This window comes from Phyllobates terribilis, unplaced genomic scaffold, assembly GCF_046119375.1.
Source record: "Phyllobates terribilis strain yellow unplaced genomic scaffold, ASM4611937v1 Scaffold_3__8_contigs__length_932513732, whole genome shotgun sequence".
Classification (NCBI taxonomy): Eukaryota; Metazoa; Chordata; class Amphibia; order Anura; family Dendrobatidae; genus Phyllobates; species Phyllobates terribilis.
In genome coordinates, this window is record NW_027362763.1 from 516262096 (window position 1) to 516282357 (window position 20262).

Consider the following 20262-nt stretch of genomic DNA (forward strand, 5'->3'; position numbering starts at 1 on the left):
CAACTTCACTTCAATCAAGGTGGGACTCTACAGAGCCCGGATACTGTTCTAGTTCCAAAGATAACTCATTTGTGCTTTTCAACACATTGTAGGTTCTACTAAACAATTTATATAGCCAAGAGATATTTTAGATGTAAACATTGAAGATATGTGTATAAGTTTGACATTAAAATAGTAACAACTTATAAATTACCTATTGTGGTCTCATCACATTCAAAAGTCTGCTCAAAAGATGTTACTCGTGGTCTCCCCATAGAAAAGAGGAGAGGGTGAGCCATATTACTAGTGTTCATGCAGTTTTGATGTTAAAAGGGTTTTTAGGATTAGAAAAACATGAATGCTATCTTATAAAAACAGCCACATTGTCTTTAGGTTGTGTGAGATTTTGAGGCTCAGACTTATTTACTTCATTACAGCTGAGCGGCAAGACCCATCAAGACAAATTGCAAATTAATAAGAGTGATACTGTTTCTCTACAAAATCTTCCATTTTTTTAAATACAGAACAACCTATTCTAGTAAGGGACACTTCAATCAGTTTTAATATTAAAAGTAAAACCCTTCTATAACCTGACAGACGTAAAAAAATAAATACTATAAGTCTTGCCGCAATTCTTTGGTTGCTGGTCTTCACCATTTTTAACCGGTCCTATGTATTTCCATTAAGATGGTGAAATGTCACATGGAGGCATCATCCAATGGCTCACTCTATGTGACTGCAGACTAGTGAATCCTCACACTGCGTGCTGTGGGAATTCTCCGGTGCCAATGCCGGGAGCAGAAGGCCATGTGGCCATAAGCATGCGATTTGCATACCGCTGACCACATTCCGACTAGACTGATTCTAGCCTCACTGAATACACTTGTATGGAGTGAGGCCGCACCAATTTAATCGGAATATGGTCGGGAGTTTGCATATTACATACTTGTGATCACATGAACGCCGGCTCCAGAGAATAATCATGGAACGTAATGCACGTGATGTGAGGATTTACAAGTCTGCAGTCACATAGAGTTATTGTTAGAAAAAACACGAAAAGAGATGCAACACATGGGGATCTTTATACAAATAACATAATTTTATTAGTATATTTGATGAACCAAGACACACAAGCAAAGTTCAAAACAATTAAAACCACAAACAGTATAAACAGGTCAAATAACCCATAATGGGGTTATAACCACCCAGTACCACCCAGCTGAACAGACCACAGGCTAGAAATAAAATCACAGTAGGAAAAAGTATTATAGATATATTATCAAACATGCACATAGAAACACAATCCTAAATCAGTAATGAAAAGCTCAAAGCCACATTGGATCATAAAGGGAGCAATCTCTAAAGTGCAAGTGCATAGGGGAGAAAAGAGACCTAATCGGCCACAGTTTGCCAGAAAACTGGCTGATGAAAAAGGAGAAAATACACTCTCACTCAATAATACATATGAAAAGTAACATGCACATCTCCCAGCACTATAGCCAGTAACGCATTTGAAATCAAACAAAGGTAATGCTAGGGCATGAGACAAAGGCCTGCTCAATGGAGACAGGCACCAGCCCTAAGATAAGCTGGAAAAAATGCGGCAACTACTGTGCCTGAGTCAGCAGCACAAAGTCATGGGTGGGTAGAGGGGAGAAGCCCCACGCGTATCGCCATCAAAGTGGCTTTGTCAGGGGAAGAAAAAGATGCCACATAGAGTGATTGCAGACCTGTAGTTTTAAACCAGACAACTCCTTTAAGTAATACAGCAAATATACGGAACTGATAAGAACTACCAGTAGAGGGACAGGAGAAGAATTTAAGTGGTTTGTATACTATAAGGTCTTTTAAATTTTTCATTCTAGGAAATTTATTTAATTCAATGACTGTAAATGTAATTATATTATAGATTAATTTTTTATATCCTTTCCTTCCGTTTTGGTTAACTACTTGATGCCTACGTTTTATTTAGTCACTTATTTGTATTGTAACTATTATTTTCCAGCCAATTTCTCCATTGTGGACATAGATACAAATGAAGAGGAAAAAATAACTGCTATATCAGCAGGAAGTAACTTTGGTCTTAACCTAAAATCTGATGAGAAGATCTATTTTGGTGGCCTTCCTGGATTAAGCAGTTTAAGGTAATGTCTGTGCAAATTGCCTCTTAGAGAGAAAGAGGACTTGAACTCTATAGCGCCACCTATAGAAATCCTTCAAGTCACTATTGACCCTTTAACGAGTCGTGCAATATGACTTAGGATAATAGAGAAATCAGAATCTCAATTTGCTGACACGGTGTTTCGGGCTGTTGGCCCTCATCAGTGCAAAGTATGAGAACTGATTTGGCTAGATGAGAGGTTCTGGACTGAGGTCTAAGGGGGAGTAACGTTTCTCCTTGTGGAGAGTAACATACCGGCTCTGGCATGTCAAGGTAAGAAAGCTTATTTGCCTGTAATGTCTGCAAATTGTAGTTACGAAACCTGCAGCCTTAATGGGATTGCGAAAAGTAATTTCTTTATATATTAAAGAGTAAAGATTTTTTGCAAGCGAGGGGACTGTCTCAATAGGACAATGTATTTTAGTGAGTTTACACTTAGAGAAGGGACTGTCCACAAAGATAAGTTGTTGCAAAAAGATGTGAAAATGAAAGAGGATGAAGTATGATGCAAACAACTATTGCATGGGTTATCTCATGGTCATATTTAAAGACTGCTCACATGGATTTTATTATCACAATTAATCATTTAATTAATTGTGATAATCAAAGACGTATATCTCCTTACACCTATTTTGCACTCTCCACACTGAGAAATGTTACCCTTTAGACTCTCCCATGCAGCCAAATCAGACCTCCTTTTTTACACTGATGAGGGGCAAAAACCCCAAAACAGATATCTGCGAATAGAGTTTTTGGTTTGGCGTTATATCTTAAGTCATGTGGCAAGGCTCATATGAAGTTTTGATATTGACTTTTAGGTTTGTTACATCCAATATGTGGCACTAAATTGGTGAATTAAAAATTCCAGCATATATGAACAGTGTTGGACTGGGGTACCAAGGACCCACCAGTAACATTGACTCTGGGGGTCTTCTTTTCAGTGACATTCAAATATTACATTACCTACATTCACACACACACACACACACACACACACACACACACACACACACACACACACACACACACACACATATATATATATATATATATATATATATATATACAGTACAGACCAAAAGTTTGGACACACCTTCTCATTTAAAGATTTTTCTGTATTTTCATGACTATGAAAATTGTACATTCAAACTGAATGCATCAAAACTATGAACTAACACAAGTGGAATTATATACTTAACAAAAAAGTGTGAAACAACTGAAAATATGTCTTAGATTCTAGGTTCTTCAAAGTAGCCACCTTTTGCTTTGATGACTGCTTTGCACACTCTTGGCATTCTCTTGATGAGCTTCAAGAGGTAGTCACCGGAAATGGTCTTCCAACTATCTTGAAGGAGTTCCCAGAGATGCTTAGCACTTATTGGCCCTTATGCCTTCACTCTGCGGTCCAGCTCACCCCAAACCATCTCGATTGGGTTCTGGTCTGGTGACTGTTGAGGGCAGGTCATCTGGCGTAGCACCCCATCACTCTCCTTCTTGGTCAAATAGCCCTTACACAGTCTGGAGGTATGTTTGGGGTCATTGTCCTGTTGAAAAATAAATGATGGTCCAACTAAACGCAAACCGGATGGAATAGCATGTCGCTGCAAGATGCTGTGGTAGCCATGCTGGTTCAGTATGCCTTCAATTTTGAATAAATCCCCAACAGTGTCACCAGCAAAGCATCCCCACACCATCACACCTCCTCTTCCATGCTTCACGGTGGGAGTCCATCCGTTCACCTTTTCTGCGTCGCACAAAGACACTGTGGTTGGAACCAAAGATCTCAAATTTGGACTCATCAGACCAGAGCACAGATTTCCACTGGTCTAATGTCCATTCTTTGTGTTCTTTAGCCCAAACAAGTCTCTTCTGCTTGTTGCCTGTCCTTAACAGTGGTTTCCTAGCAGCCATTTTATCATGAAGGCCTGCTGCACAAAGTCTCCTCTTAACAGTTGTTGTAGAGATGTGTCTGCTGCTAGGACTCTGTGTGGCATTGACCTGGTCTCTAATCTGAGCTGCTGTTAACCTGTGATTTCTGAGGCTGGTGACTCAGATAAACTTATCCTCAGAAGCAGAGGTGACTCTTGGTCTTCCTTTCCTGGGGCGGTCCTCATGTGAGACAGTTTCTTTGTAGCGCTTGATGGTTTTTGCAACTGCACTTGGGGACACTTTAAAAGTTTGCCCAATTTTTCAGACTGACTGACCTTCATTTCTTAAAGTAATGATGGCCACTCGTTTTTCTTTTCTTAGCTGCTTTTTTCTTGCCATAATACAAATTCTAACAGTCTATTCAGTGTGACTTTCAGCTGTGTATCCACCTGACTTATGCACAACACAACTGATGGTCCCAACCCCATTTATAATGCAAGAAATACCACTTATTAAACCTGACAGGGCACACCTGTGAAGTGAAAACCATTTCCGGTGACTACCTCTTGAAGCTCATCAAGAGAATGCCAAGAGTGTGCAAAGCAGTCATCAAAGCAAAAGGTAGCTACTTTGAAGAACCTAGAATCTAAGACATATTTTCAGTTGTTTCACACTTTTTTGTTAAGTATATAATTCCACATGTGTTAATTCATAGTTTTGATGCCTTCAGTGTGAATGTACAATTTTAAAAGTCATGAAAATACAGAAGAATCTTTAAATGAGAAGGTGTGTCCAAACTTTTGGTCTGTACTGTATATATATATATATATATATATATATATATATATATATATATACAGGTGCATCTCACTAAATTAGAATATCATCAAAAAGTTAATTTATTTCAGTCCTTCAATACAAAAAGTGAAACTCATATTATATAGAGTCATTACAAACAGTGATCTATTTCAAGTGTTTATTTCTGTTAAAGGGGTTGTCCACTACTATTCAAAATAGCCCAATGAGTTTTTATGATGAAAAGAAGCCTATTTCTAATTTCCTCCATCTGCTGTTTCTGCCTGTGAGCGGCGCTATCACTGGCCACTCACAGGCACCACGTGACCCCCGGCTTCAGCCGGCTCTGACATCCTCTGATGTCACGTCATGATTCTGGATGCAGCCGGGGGACCCTCTTCTGTGTTCCACGGTGGCTGCTGGATTGTGGGCGGGGTTACCCCCGCGTCACACCCAGCATCCACTGCGCGCTCTCCCTCTCCCCATTCATTGGGAAGGCACTCGGTGGATGCTGGGTGTGACGCACGGGGAAACCCCACCCACAACCCAGCAGCCACCGAGGGGACCCCAGCGCTGAGTCACGCCTCACTTGATGTGATGTCAGCGGGGGGGGTCACGTGCTGCCTGTGAGCGGCCAATGATAGTGCCGCTCACAGGCAGAAACAGCAGGGGGAGGTAATTACAAAGAAGCTTCTTTTCATCATAAAAACACATTGGGCTATTTTGAATAGTAGTGGACAACCCTTTTAATGTTGATTATTATGGCTTATAGCCAATGAAAACACAAAAGTCATTATCTCAATAAATTAAAATAATTAACAAAAAACACCTGCAAAGGTTTCCTAAGCATTTTAAAAGTCCCTTAGTCTGTTTCAGTAGGCTACACAATCATGGGGAAGACTGCTGTCTTGACAGATGTCCAGAGGGCAGTCATTGACACTTCTATAAGATCCCAGAGTTCTAATTTTCATTTGGAAATCAAGGTCCCAGAGTCTGGAGGAAGAGTGGAGAGGCACAATCCAAGCTGCTGGAGGTCTAGTGTGAAGTTTCCACAATCAGTGATGGTTTGGGGAGCCATGTCATCTGCTGGTGTAGGTCCACTGTGTTTTATCAAGACCAAAGTCAGCGCAGACGTCTAACAGGAAATTTTAGAACACTTCATGCTCCCCTCTGCCGACAAGCTTTTTGGAGGTGGAAATTTCATTCTCCAGCACGACTTGGCACCTCTCCCTACTGCCAAAAGTACCAATACCTGGTTTAAAAAAACAGCAGTATCACTGTGCTTGATTGCCCAGCAAACTCGCCTGACCTTAACCCCATAGATATTCCTCTATTGTCAAGAGGAAGATGAGAGACACCAGACCCAACAATGCAGACGAGCTGAAGGCTGCTATCAAAGCAACCTGGGCTTCCATAACACCTCAGCTGTGCCACAGACTGATAGCCTCCATGCCATGCCGTATTCATGCAGTAATTTATGCAAAAGGCGTCCCGATCAAGTATTGAGTGCATTTACTGAACATACATTTCAGTAGGCCAACATGTCGGATTTTAAAAACATTTTTTAAGCTGTTGTTATGAAGTATTCTAATTTACTGACATAATGACTTTTGTGTTTTCATTGGCTGTAAGCCATAATCATCAACATTAACAGAAATAAACACTTGAAATAGATCACTCTGTTTGTAATGACTCTATATAATATATGAGTTTTACTTTTTGTATTGAAGAACTGAAATAGATGAACTTTTTGATGATATTCTAATTTAGCGAGATGCACCTGAATATACTTACATACAAAAAAACTGGATAGTTTTTTAAATGAATAATGAGATGCTTCTTTTGTCCATACATTGTGAACCAAGTGCATTGAGCCAAATTTTGCTCGTATAGTGGAATAGGGTTCTTTCCTGCACAGGCGCCCACTGGGTGATTTAGCTCTTCCCCTTGTGGGCCAATCTGAGCCTGAGTAATGTTTGCAATCTATAAAGTTTACAAATTCTTAAACATTTTATCTACTGAGTCTTGCAACTTGTTTTGCTGGAATCTTTTTTTTTTTAGTTTGTAAACTGTAAACTAATAAGATTCCTGCTTTCTATACTTGAGTCTCTTGTTTTAGGCTTTGTAATATCAATAGCGCAATCACTGTAACAGTGGATTGATATTTTTCTGAAAATAATTGAGCATATATTTTTTCTTTTATTAAACTTCAGTCCCAGTATAAAAGCAAGGTAATAACTGATTTTCTATTGTTATCATGCTTGTCCTGGTGGTGCATGTGCTTGATAATGGTGGTTTTGGAGAAGTCATGGTTAGATATTCTAACAACGTAAAACTGAATTTTTCATTAATACTATGTAAAAGCAGAAACAATCTTACCCCACTAATGTGCTTCATGCTGACCCCATGTGTATCACATGCTGCTGTCTAGATTATGCATTTTTCTTCTAGCTATCTCATACAACTGTGATCTGCTTGCTGGGTTTGTTTTGCAAAGGATGCTACTGAATCACAAAGCCAGCATCCATATACGTTCTATACTTAAGGCACAAGCAGCAATTTGTACACAGCAGGACTAAGACCAATTACTTCAAAACTTGGACAACAAATTTGCAATCCTGTTCGTAGCCATATAAATTAGTAATAGAAGAAGCAAGGAATGAACACCAAGAAGAAACTTGTATGTCTTTGGCAAGAAATTATGCTTTGGGCAATGTTCAGTTAGTTATAAAAAATGAATACTTTTCCTTTATAACTGATCCATCATTCGTACATAAACCTGCATAGGAGGTCTAAAAAAAGTCAACACAAGTATATTTACTTATGATAGCAAGTCAAAGAAAAAGTAGTATCATAAAACTATAATCATAAAAATATAATTGTGCATATAACACCTGAATGCCTTAATAACACATTCTTAAAAATAGACTTTCTTTTATAAAATATCTCCATGAATGTTTGCTCCCACCATTAGGATTTAAAATTAATGGAGCAATATTATGTCATGGAGTTGGTATAAGTAGGGATATAATATGTTGGTGGGGTGCAAAATTATTTTTAAAATACTTAGAATTTTGATATTTATGAGTCAGAATCTTATACCATGGTGTAACTGGTTTATGTACGCTTATAATGTACAGTATGTAATATTAATATACTTCTTCAAAAAAATTAAGGGAACACTTCAGTCCCACATCGAATCTAAATTAGCGAAAGATTCAAATTGAAAACCTCTAAAGAAATAAATTGTGTAATTCAAAAAAGATGAAATATCAAAAGTTAATGGTGATCAAAATCATCACTCAAGTGTGGACTGGATTCCAAATCACCCCCAGAATCAACATAAAAAAATTGAAATCACTGATGAATTTAATCTGCTTGAATTTAATTTCGGCAATGCATAATCTGACATAGTAGTGTGTATGGGCTCTACATGCTTATATTCAATCTCAAAAATGTCTGGGCACACTCCTGATAAAATAGCAGCTAATGTCATGGAGGAACTCCTGCCAAACCTGGTTCAGTGCACCTGGGCAGTCTGTGCCACTATGTTGCAATATCGGATGCACTGATACATAATGTCTCAGAGGTTCTCGAGTTTTTTCATTTCTATGGAATGTGAAGGCCAATCAGTTGCATCAACACTTTCGTTATCCAAAATCTGTCTACACACTCTCGTTACATGAGGTTGGGCATTGTCCTCAACCAAAGCGGTGTAACAGTCTAACAGTTTCTCTGAGGGTTTCATACCATTACCAAATAGCAGTTAGATAACTGTTTGCTATCAAGTGGAAGTTTGATCAACCCTCCAACTTTATGCTTCCCCTGAACAACATGGACCCATTGCCAAACTGCAATTCTGGATGATGTTGCAGGTTGTATAATGTTCACCACTGTATCTGCAGACTGTCACATATGTTCATTGTAAACCTGCTCTACTCTTGGAAGAGAATGGGAGGCAGTGGTAGACTTGCCTATTCTGGTGGTCTCCAATCAAGCTGCATAGTGAGAGGCTGTGAGCTCAGATTCCACTAAGGATGGCAATTAGCTGAAAAATAATTACCTTTTTGGTGGTTGTCTTGCTGTTTCTTCTCCAGCTGTCACTTTCATTTGCACCAAAGCTGGTGAAATTGACTGACAATAGCTCATGCTTCATAATTGGACAGACTGACAACCCTAAAGTTTAATTGACTTGTGGTTATACTGTAATGCTTAGTTCTCGTAATCATTTTGAGCACTGTTTAAAAAACAGCTGGATAAGTAAATCAAAGCATGTCCTTGAAACGTATTTATATGTAGTGTTGCTCTTTTTTGTGTGAGAAGTGCTTTACATATCTTTGTAGGACTGAGATTTTTTTTACAGGGATGAGTTTACAATATTTGTGACCAGTGCATCTGCATGTTCTGCATCAGGTATAGGGTTACTGCTTGCAAGACATTCAACTGTTAAAAATAGTGCTTCCCTATAATTATCAAATCACATGCTCTTTAGTTTGTCATGTAGAGCAATTAGTAGAGGGTTGGCATAATGGTGAGGGTTTTTCTGGTGCTAAGGTTAGCATCAAATTAGCTTCTGAAAATTAGGGTATTGTTCTTGAACAGGAATATAGAAATCAACTCATTGATAAGTTTCAAAAGAATTTATGAATTACAAAATGCCAGATTAAATTAAACCATTGTGGGCAATTGAACTAAATAAAAATATCCTATCTGAACACTATCTGAGAGGAAGAGGAGAAGACCTAATGGTCATGTCACCAATGCATTATCCATCCAGAAGCAGATGAAGACCTAATGGTCATGTCGTCAATGCATTATCCATCCAGAAGAAGATCAAACAAGCCTGGTCAGAAAAAACATGTATGTGTGTGTGTGTATATATATATATATATATATATATATATATATATATATATATATATACAGTGCTGGCCAAAAGTATTGGCACCCTGCAATTCTGTCAGATAATACTGAGTTTCTTCCTGAAAACGATTGCAATCACAAATTCTTTGGTATTATTATCTTCATTTAATTTGCTTGCAAGGAAAAAACACAAAAGAGAATGAAGCAAAAATCAAATCATTGATCATTTCACACAAAACTCCAAAAAAGGGCCGGACAAAAGTATTGGCACCCTCAGTCTAATACTTGGTTGCACAACCTTTAGCCAAAATAACTGCGAACAACCGCTTCCCGTAACCATCAATGAGTTTCTTACAATGCTCTGCTGGAATTGTAGACCATTCTTCTTTGGCAAACTGCTCCAGGTCCCTGATATTTGAAGGGTGCCTTCTCCAAACTGCCATTTTGAGATCTCTCCACAGGTGTTCTATGGGATTTAGGTCTGGACTCATTGCTGGCCACCTTAGAAGTCTCCCGTGCTTTCTCTAAAACCATTTTATAGTGCTTTTGGAAGTGTGCTTTGGTTCATTGTCCTGCTGGAAGACCCATGACCTCTGAGGGAGACCCAGCTTTCTCACACTGGGCCCTACATTACGCTACAAAATTTGTTGGTAGTCTTCAGACTTCATAATGCTATGCACACGGTCAAGCAGTCCAGTACCAGAGGCAGCAAAGCAACCCCAAAACATCAGGGAACCTCTGCCATGTTTGACTGTAGGGACCGTGTTCTTTTCTTTGAATGCCTCTTTTTTTTTCCTGTACACTCTATGTTGATGCTTTTTCCCAAAAAGCTCTACTTTTGTCTCATCTGACCAGAGAACATTCTTCCAAAAAGTTTTAGGCTTTCTCAGGTATGTTTTGACAAACTCCAGCCTGGCTTTTTTATGTCTCGGGGTAAGAAGTGGGGTCTTCCTGGGTATCCTACCATACAGTCCCTTTTCATTCAGACGTCGACGAATAGTACGGGTTGACACTGTTGTACCCTCGGACTGCAGGGCAGCTTGAACTTGTTTGGATGTTAGTCGAGGTTCTTTATCCGCCATCCGCACAATCTTGCGTTGAAATCTCTCGTCAATTTTTCATTTCCGTCCACATCTAGGAAGGTTAGCCACAGTGCCATGGGCTTTAAACTTCTTGATGACACTGCGCACGGAAGACACAGGAACATTCAGGTCTTTGGAGATGGACTTGTAGCCTTGAGATTGCTCATGCTTCCTCACAATTTGGTTTCTAAAGTCCTCAGACAGTTCTTTGGTCTTCTTTCTTTTCTCCATGCTCAATGTGGTACACACAAGGACACAGGACAGAGGTTGAGTCAACTTTAATCCATGTTAACTGGCTGCAAGTGTAATTTAGTTATTGCCAACACCTGTTAGGTGCCACAGGTAAGTTACAGGTGCTGTTAATTACACGAATTAGAGAAGCATCACATGATTTTTCAAAGGGTGCCAATGACTCGCCCCCTGGGCTGTGGGGCACTCGGATCCGGGCAATAGGGGGAACGATGGGAGTAGTAGTGGCAACCCGGTTCCGTGGCTCAGGGTGGTCAGGCCAGTGGTAGTCCGTTATGTGCTGATGTTTATGTCCAACTACGCCACCCGTGGATTTGTGGTCATTAGGAACCGCCGCTGCAAGGCAGACCACTGGGGCTGATGATGTATGCAGCTGGGATGGCGTGACTCCCCACGGGAAGAGTGCGGCCCCAGGGCAGTGTAGTGGATGGTGGGAGTGATGGTACTGAGAGTCCCAGTGCTGATAGTGCTGGAGGAGCAAGGAGCATGCAGACAACAGGTTGCAGTCCAGGGTCTTTACTAGAACAGGTAAATTGACCCACAAACAGTCCCAGCTAGGAGGGGACCTGGATGTCTGAGAACAACGGGGAAATTGGCCCTGGTCAGGGTGAGGGTGTAGGCCTACTGTGCTTTCTGTGCTCCTTCTGGCTATCTCCTCGTTATAGGGTAACAGCCCACGTTTCCAAGCTTTCCGTGTATTCTCGCCTGTATGGCCTGCGACGTGGGTTCCTTTCTGCTCCCAGTCTTGTACGGCTTTACTGGTCCCTTCGGTTGTGGCAGGGCCTCCAGGCTTCTTAGGCCAAGGAATATACAGTCCCTTGCGGACTGGTTCTCTGCTGGAGGATGTAGAATCCTCCCAGCCTCAGACACCAAAGTCTGGTAAAGTCAGTCTCTTATCTGCCAAGACAGGCTTGCTTCGCCTCTTGTCTCTGGCTTGTGGCTCTCCTCCTGCCACACTTCCTCTTAGGTGCAGTGCAACTGTCTGTCCCTGCTCTGCTCTGGGACAAGTCTCAGTGCTGAGACAGGCCATCAAGTTCTCCCTAACCCTGCCCCCAGTACCAGCTTTTATAGGGGCAGCCAGCTCCCCCTACTGGCCTGAGACAGGAGGCATTGCATGCCAATGTTCCCCTGACTAGAGAACCTCCCCCTTGCTCTCAGACACAGCTTTATTACACTTTGTGGCATCCAGGCCAGGGTGACACATTCCCCCCTAGTGAAATTTAGTACTCCGGGACTAAACAATAAACAAAGACAATAAAACATTAATAGACATTAATAGACAGACGATGCACAAATTGAGTTCTTAAGGTCACAGTGTGGCCTGTGACTGGGTGTCCATATCACCAGCACAACGGGGAGCCTTAACCAGGTGGGGGACTGTCCTACCCCAAGTCCTTCACAGTCTTAATTCATTCCCGGGTTAGGCTCCGAACGCAGTCCATACCAGGTCCTGGTTATAAAAAGTCCATAACCTTTGAGTCCTTACGGTAGCTGCAAGAAACTGAAACACAGAATTACCAAACAAGCATGTAACTTGGCAAACAATTCAACATTTGGCAACAAGGTCATTTACAATCTTAGTGCACTCTATATTCTCCAGCGAGCGGGTATGTGCCCTTTTGTGCTCCTGGTTGACCTCCTTAACCCACTGTCTGGTGGTGGACTGACTTGGCTTTCCCCACTAGCGTTAGGGGTGCAGCTACCAGCTGGGTGTACAGGTAGGGCAGGCAGCTGTCTGCGGGTCCTTTGGCTTACCGCAGGCATGGCAGGCTCACTGTCAGCAGAGGGTTGACTCTCCTGGGCTGCTGGTACAGGCTCTTCTGCCTCTGGAACCGCTTGCTCCTCTTCACCTTCCGGCTCCGGTGTTGGTTGTTGCTGTGCCGGTTGCAGGAAATGCAAGACGGGTACCACTATGGCATCATTTATGCGAGTCCAGGACTGAGGGAACTCTCCGAGTACGGTGCTGATCATTTCTTCCTTGTCCTCTGCAGGTTCAAGGTCACTCTGATCCTCTTCTGCACTACGGAGTTGCCCGGGGCATCTTTTGAGGTGGTCTCTGGAGACGACACTAGTGGTTTCTCCTCCATCCTTGGTGATTACGCACACCTTTGGGTTGTCGTGGTCAGACTGCAGTACGGTGTAGGGTTCCCTTTCCCACTGGTCATCCAACTTATGTAGCCTTCTTTTTCGCTTTAGGACTTGCTCACCAGGTTCTAGGGGACCAGCAGGGGCGTGTTGATTGAAGAGTTTTTCTTGCCTTTCTCTCACCTGGGCCAGGCTCTTCTCCACACTCTCCTGTACCTTCTTGTACTGCAGTTGCCTTTCCGTATCCCAGTCCGCATCCGGGGAGGTGTCCTCAGGTATTAGGACTCCCATCTCCAGGTCTACGGGCAGCTTACCTGGTCTAGCTCGCATCAGGTAAGCCGGGGTGCAGTTTGTAGCATTCACCGGGATATTGTTGTATAGGTCTATCAGGTCCGGCAGTTTTTCTGGCCACAGGCTGCGTTCCTCCAGGGGCAACGTCTTCAGGAGATCAATGACTATATTGTTCATCTTCTCACACATCCCGTTGGTTTCGGGGTGGTAAGGTGTTCTTACAGCCATAGAGGTTGCAGAACTCCTGGAAGATTTCAGCCTCGAACGCTGGACCCTGGTCTGTCAGGACCTGTTCCGGATACCCGTGTGGACGGCAGAAATATTGCTGGAAGGCTCTGGCCGCTGTTTGGGCTGTCAAGTCCTTTACCGGGACCACCACTAGAAAACGGGAATAGTGGTCCACGATTGTCAGGGCATAGATGTATCCTGACCGGCTGGGAGCCAATTTGACGTGGTCCAGAGCTACCAGCTCAAGAGGCTGTGTGGTGACGATGGGCGTCAAGGGTGTCTTCTGGCTGGTGCGGTCCTTCCTCCTCAGGTGACAAGGGCCACAGTCTCTGCACCATTTTTCTACAGCTCCTCTCATGCCGACCCAAAAGAACCTTCCTCTTAGCAGGAACTCCAGTTTCTTCCAACCGAAGTGCCCCGCTCTGTCATGGTAAGCCCCCAGGACCATAGCTGCATCCCGCCTTGGGACCACGACTTGCCAGGTCAGCTCGTGCGTCCGGTGGTTGACAATCCTTCTGCACAACTTGCCTTCGTAGAGGAACAGCTTGCTCTTCTCCTTCCATAGTTGCTTGGCTTCCTCTGGGGCATCTGGATCTAAGCGGGCGTCTTCCCGGGTCAGCAAATCTTTCACCAGGCGGACTGCAGGGTCACTATCTTGGGTCTCGGCCCAGCTGTGGTGAGGTAGGGGATTGATCATCACAGTTGTTAGATCCTCCTCCTTCACGCGGTGAGAGTGTTGAGCGGCTCCATACCGGTGAAACGCGGGGAGTTCTACCTCCTCCAGCTCTTCTGGGTCTTCGTCAACTTCAGGTAAGTGAGGCATCCTCGACAGGGCGTCTGCGTTGGCATTGGTTTTGCCGTCCCGGTACTTGATCACGAAGTCATAGTTGGAGAGACGGGCCATCCACCGCTGTTCTAGGGCACCCAGTCTTGCATTGTCCAGGTGTGTCAACAGGTTGTTGTCCGTGTACACGGTGAACTTTGCGGAGGCCAGGTAATGCTTGAAGCGTTCCGTCACGGCCCACACCACTGCCAAGAATTCTAGCTTGAAGGAGCTGTAATTCTCCGGGTTCCTCTCGGTGGGCCTCAGCTTCCGACTGGCGTATGCGATCACCCGTTCTCTTCCCTGTTGGTTTTGGGAAAGTACGGCTTCCAGTCCCACATTACTGGCGTCTGTGTGGAGAATGAAAGGCTGGCCATAATCAGGGTAGGCCAGGATCTAATCCCCCGTAAGGGCCATCTTTAGCTGGCGGAAGGACTCCTCTTCCGGTTTATCCCACTTGAAGGGTGGCTTTTGACTTCGGGACTTAGACTGTCCGATCAGGAGGTCCTGCATAGGAGCTGCCATCTTAGTGAACCCGGGGATGAACCTTCGGTAGTGGCCTACCAACCCGAGAAACTGTCTCACCTCTTTGATGTTCGAGGGGCTTGGCCAGCTCTTGATTGCCGTGACCTTGTCAGGGTCGGGGGCCACTCCTTCCGCGCTTACCACGTGCCCTAGGTACTGGACCTTTGGTTTCAGCAGGTGACACTTCGATGGTTTTACCTTCAGGCCATAGCCTGCCAGGGCTTCGAACACCTCGGCCAGGTGCTTTAGGTGGTCCTCGTAGGTTTTCGAATAGACGATCACGTCGTCCAGGTAAAGGAGGACCGTCTCGAAGTTTCGGTGCCCTAGACAGCATTCCATCAGCCGCTGGAAGGTCCCTGGTGCATTGCAGAACCCGAAAGGCATACAGTTGAATTCGCTCAGTCCCATCGGGGTGGTGAAGGCGGTCTTCTCCTTGTCAGCCTCTGCCACAGGAACCTGCCAGTACCCGCTAGTAAGGTCCAAAGTAGAAAAGAAGTTAGCTGATTTTAGTGCGGCTAAAGGCTCCTCTATTCTAGGCAGCGGATATGCGTCTTTGTGGGTGATACGGTTGATTTGTCTATAGTCCACGCACATTCTCATGGTGCCGTCTTTCTTTTTCACCAGAACCAAGGGGGCTGCCCAGGGGCTACAGCTATCTCGAATGACCCCAGCTTCTTTCATTTCTCTTAGCATGCCCTTTGCGTTCTGATAATGTGCAGGGGGTACAGGTCTGTGTCTCTCTATTATTGGTGGGTGGCTCCTTGTGGGGATGTGGTGTTCTATCCCTTTTACTCTGCCGAAGTCTAGCGGGTGCTTACTAAAGACTATCTCGTACTCCTGTACCACCCGGTAGACTCCTTGTTTTTGGTGCAGGGGAGTGGAGTCAGCACCCACGTGGAGTTTCTGGCACCAGTCCTCCTTTTGTTTCTGGGAGCCATTACCCTCCGCCTGTGGAGATGGAGGCAAGGGTTCCACGGCCCTGATAGCTTTGTGTTCGACAACAAACAGTTTGGCAAGTGTAGCGTACCTGGGTAAGTGTACTTCCCTCTCCCCAATGTTGAGGATGCGGACGGGCACCCTCCCATGACGGACATCAACCACCCCCCGGGCTGTCAAAATGGTGGGCCTGCTGTCTGAGTACACGGGTTCTACCATGGCTTGGTAGTCTCTACCTCTCAACCCGATTGCAGTCCGACACCAGATCATCATTTCACTTTTGGGAGGCATGGAAATGGGAAATGGGTCACTCAGTCTTACGCTACCGATCTCACCACCAGACAGTTCTACCTGCTTCCGTCTCATCAGGGCTTTTATCTCCTTGTTGAGGACTCTCTGTTGGCTGTAACTAGCATTCACCGCCACCTGTTGTAAGATTACAATTACCTCTGAAAGACAATTTTCAATTACGTTAGTACCCACAGTTATTTTAGGGTGACTTTCACGACGGTCAATGTCCACAATAATCACTCCCTGTGCCGGTAGTTCAACTTTACCAATTTTAATGGTCATCTCCTTGAACCCCATCTGCGGCATGGGTAAGCCATTACTGACGATGATGCTCAAGTTACTGTCTGGATACCGTGTGATATCAGCATCAGTCCAATACTGCTTAAAAAGTACATAAGGGATAGTGGTTACTTGTGACCCAGTATCCAGCAAGGCGCTCATGGGGATACCGTCCAGCACCACGGGTAAAACCGGGCGCCCCCCCACGTACTTATTACGCCAATTGTAAGGGCCTGGTGATCTTATGCCTGGGGGTTGGCCCTCTGCCCCAGGTTGGACCCGTTTAAATTACAGTACCTGGAAATGTGTCCGGGCTGGTTGCATCGACGGCAAATGGGCTGTCCATCCTCTGCGTAGCGGTCTGTGGGCCTCCCTCGGAACGACGGGATCCTCCTCTGTCGATGCCACGGGACATCCTCCGGACTTGAAGCCAGCTCGATGGGTCTTGACGGGTCCACTTGCAACGCCTGGACGGTCCTGGTCAACGCCGCGACGCTCCTGGTCAGCTCCTGGACTTGGTGGTGCAGGTCTTTCGACGGGGCTTGGTTCAGGGCCTGTGCATCAGCCCCCACGGGATCCATAGAGGAGGGCGCCGCCTCCTGGTGGTTGGTGAGAGCAGGGCGCCGGGGGTTTATAGCACCACTGGTTGCAGATTCACGGAGCACCCTTATGGCCCTGTCCTTTAATTGGGCAAAGGTCAGGTCGGGGTTCTGAAAGAACATGAGGCGCAGTTGGGCCCTGTGGGCGCTAGACAGCAGACCTTCTATGAATTGTTCTGTTAGCAGCTTATCCGCTTCCTGCACACTGCCAGGGTCAGTTTGTTGAATAGCCCTCAGGGCTTCCTGCAGATTTAGGGCATAGTCTCTGATGCTGTCCTGTGCCCGCTGCTTACATCCATAGAACCTCATTTTAATTTTCAGCGGAGGTACGTGTGTCAAAGGTACCCCGCAGCCGGGCCAGAATACCCTTCACAGTCCTTTTCTCCTCAGTGGGCCATGATTTTACCTCCCTCTGGGCTGCGCCAGTTAACTGCCCTGTTAATATGCTGACCTTCTGTTCCTCTGTCAGGGGGTAAACCTGGAACAAACTGTACAGCCTTTCCTTAAAGTCAGTTAGGGCATGGGGCTCCCCTGAGTACTTGGGCATCCAGGCCGCTCCAGGGATGTAGGGCAGGGAAAAGGGCATCACCGCTGCTGCAGCTGCGTTGGTGCTAGTGGGGGCCTCTGTGTCCGACATCTTCCTCCCCCCTAGTCAAGCGTGGCCTACCTTCCGACGATCCTCTTCTGTAGGCCGCGGCTCCGCTGTTGCTGCTCTGGACGAGGACCTTGCGTCGCGTCCTGATGACGTCAGCGTCGCTCTCTCTCCCTTCCAGGACCTTGCGCAGCGTCGGTGCATGGGGCGGAGCTTCGGATCTCGCGCAGTTTTGACGTCCACGCCCCTCTTCTTCCCGCGCGGCGTCCTGAAGATGGCGTCCGATGGCGGGAAGCAGCTGCGGATGGCGGGAAGACGGCAGAAGACGGCGGGAAACGGTCCAAGATGGCGTCTGATGGCGGGAATCGGCTCCGGATGGCGGGAAACGACTCCGGACGGCAGGAAACTTTGCCACAGGTAAGTTACAAAAGTCTTTTTCAGGCACGCAGTACCCGGTGGTTGCGGTCACGAAATCCTGCCGACTACGCCAAAGCTGACTCGCCCCCTGGGCCGTGGGGCACTCGGATCCGGGCAATAGGGGGAACGATGGGAGTAGTAGTGGCAACCCGGTTCCGTGGCTCAGGGTGGTCAGGCCAGTGGTAGTCCGTTATGTGCTGATGTTTATGTCCGACTACGCCACCCGTGGATTTGCGGTCATTAGGAACCGCCGCTGCAAGGCAGACCGCTGGGGCTGATGATGTATGCAACTGGGATGGTGTGACTCCCCACGGGAAGAGTGCGGCCCCAGGGCAGTGTAGTGGATGGTGGGAGTGATGGTAGTGAGAGTCCCAGTGCTGATAGTGCTGGAGGAGCAAGGAGCACGCAGACAACAGGTTGCAGTCCAGGGTCTTTACTAGAACAGGTAAATTGACCCACAAACAGTCCCAGCTAGGAGGGGACCTGGATGTCTGAGAGCAACGGGGAAATTGGCCCTGGTCAGGGTGAGGGTGTAGGCCTACCGTGCTTTCTGTGCTCCTTCTGGCTATCTCCTCGTTATAGGGTAACAGCCCACGTATCCAAGCTTTCCGTGTATTCTCGCCTGTATGGCCTGCGACGTGGGTTCCTTTCTGCTCCCAGCCTTGTACGGCTTTACTAGTCCCTTCGGTTGTGGCAGGGCCTCCAGGCTTCTTAGGCCAAGGAATATACAGTCCCTTGCGGACTGGTTCTCTGCTGGAGGATGTAGAATCCTCCCAGCCTCAGACATCAAAGTCTGGTAAAGTCAGTCTCTTATCTGCCAAGACAGGCTTGCTTCGCCTCTTGTCTCTGGCTTGTGGCTCTCCTTCTGCCACACTTCCTCTTAGGTGCAGTGCAACTGTCTGTCCCTGCTCTGCTCTGGGACAAGTCTCAGTGCTGAGACAGGCCATCAAGTTCTCCCTAACCCTGCCCCCAGTACCAGCTTTTATAGGGGCAGCCAGCTCCCCCTACTGGCCTGAGACAGGAGGCATTGCATGCCAATGTTCCCCTGACTAGAGAACCTCCCCCTTGCTCTCAGACACAGCTTTATTACACTTTGTGGCATCCAGGCCAGGGTCACACACCAATACTTTTGTCCACCCCCTTTTTTAGGTTTGGTGTGGAATTATATCCAATTTGGTTTTAGGACAATTCTTTTTGTGTTTTTTTCATTGAAGACAAATAAAATGAAGATAATAATACCAAAGAATTTGTGATTGCAATCATTTTCAGAAAGAAACTGAGTATTATCAGACAGAATTGCAGGGGTGCCAATACTTTTGGCCAGCACTGTATATACGGGGTGGGCCATTTATATGGATACACCTAAATTAAATGGGAATGGTTGGTGATTTCAACTTCCTGTTTGTGGCACATTAGTGTATGGGAGGGGGAAAACTTTTCCAGATGGGTGATGACCATGGCGGCGATTTTGAAGTCGGCCATTTTGGATCCAAATTTATTTTTTTCAATGGGAAGAGGGTCATGTGACACATCAAACTAATTGAGAATTTCATAAGAAAAACAATGGTGTGCTTGGTTTTAACATAACTTTATTCTTTTATGAGTTTTTTACAAGTTTATGACCACTTATAAAATGTGTTCAAAGTGCTACCCATTGTGTTGGATTGTCAATGCAACCCTCTTCTCCCTCTCTTGACACACTGATAGCAACACTGCAGAAGAAATGCTAGCACAGGCTTCCAGTATCCATTGTTTCAGATGCTGCACATCTCGTATCTTGATGGTATGATGTGGTATATGGGGTACAATGATATTGGGGCCATTTTTCATCAATAGAAACCTCAATGCCACTGGATTTCTGAAATTGCTACATGATGATGTGTTGCCCTCTTTATGCACTGATGATGGCACGTTCCCTGAGTTTTTCCAACAAGATGGTGCACCACCACATTATGGGTGTCAGGTCCAAGCATTCCTACATGAACAGTTTCCTGGAAAGTGGATTGGTCATTGTGGGCCAGTTGAATGGCCACCAAGGTCTCCCGATCTGACCCCCTTAGACTTTTATCTTTGGGGTCATCTGAAGGTAACTGTCTATGCTGTGAAGATACGAGATGTGCAGCATCTGAATCAACGGATACCGGAAGGCTGTGCTAGCATTTCTTCTGCGGTGTTGCTATCAGTGTGTCAAGAGTGGG

At 45.4% G+C, this 20262-nt stretch overlaps 1 protein-coding gene across 6 annotated transcripts in view; it reads left to right on the forward strand.

Moving 5' to 3' along the window:
- Nucleotides 1-20262, forward strand: part of LAMA2 (laminin subunit alpha 2) — a 1447346-nt gene that overhangs the window by 1320787 nt on the left and 106297 nt on the right. For 4 of the 6 annotated variants that reach the window (XM_073676060.1, XM_073676058.1, XM_073676061.1 and 1 more), the window contains 2 exons: nucleotides 1985-2123; nucleotides 7018-7035. In XM_073676060.1, coding sequence (XP_073532161.1) covers nucleotides 1985-2123; nucleotides 7018-7035 — 157 coding nt within the window. The remainder of the gene's footprint in view (nucleotides 1-1984; nucleotides 2124-7017; nucleotides 7036-20262) is intronic. The other 2 variants (XM_073676059.1, XM_073676063.1) reach the window with 1 other exon arrangement.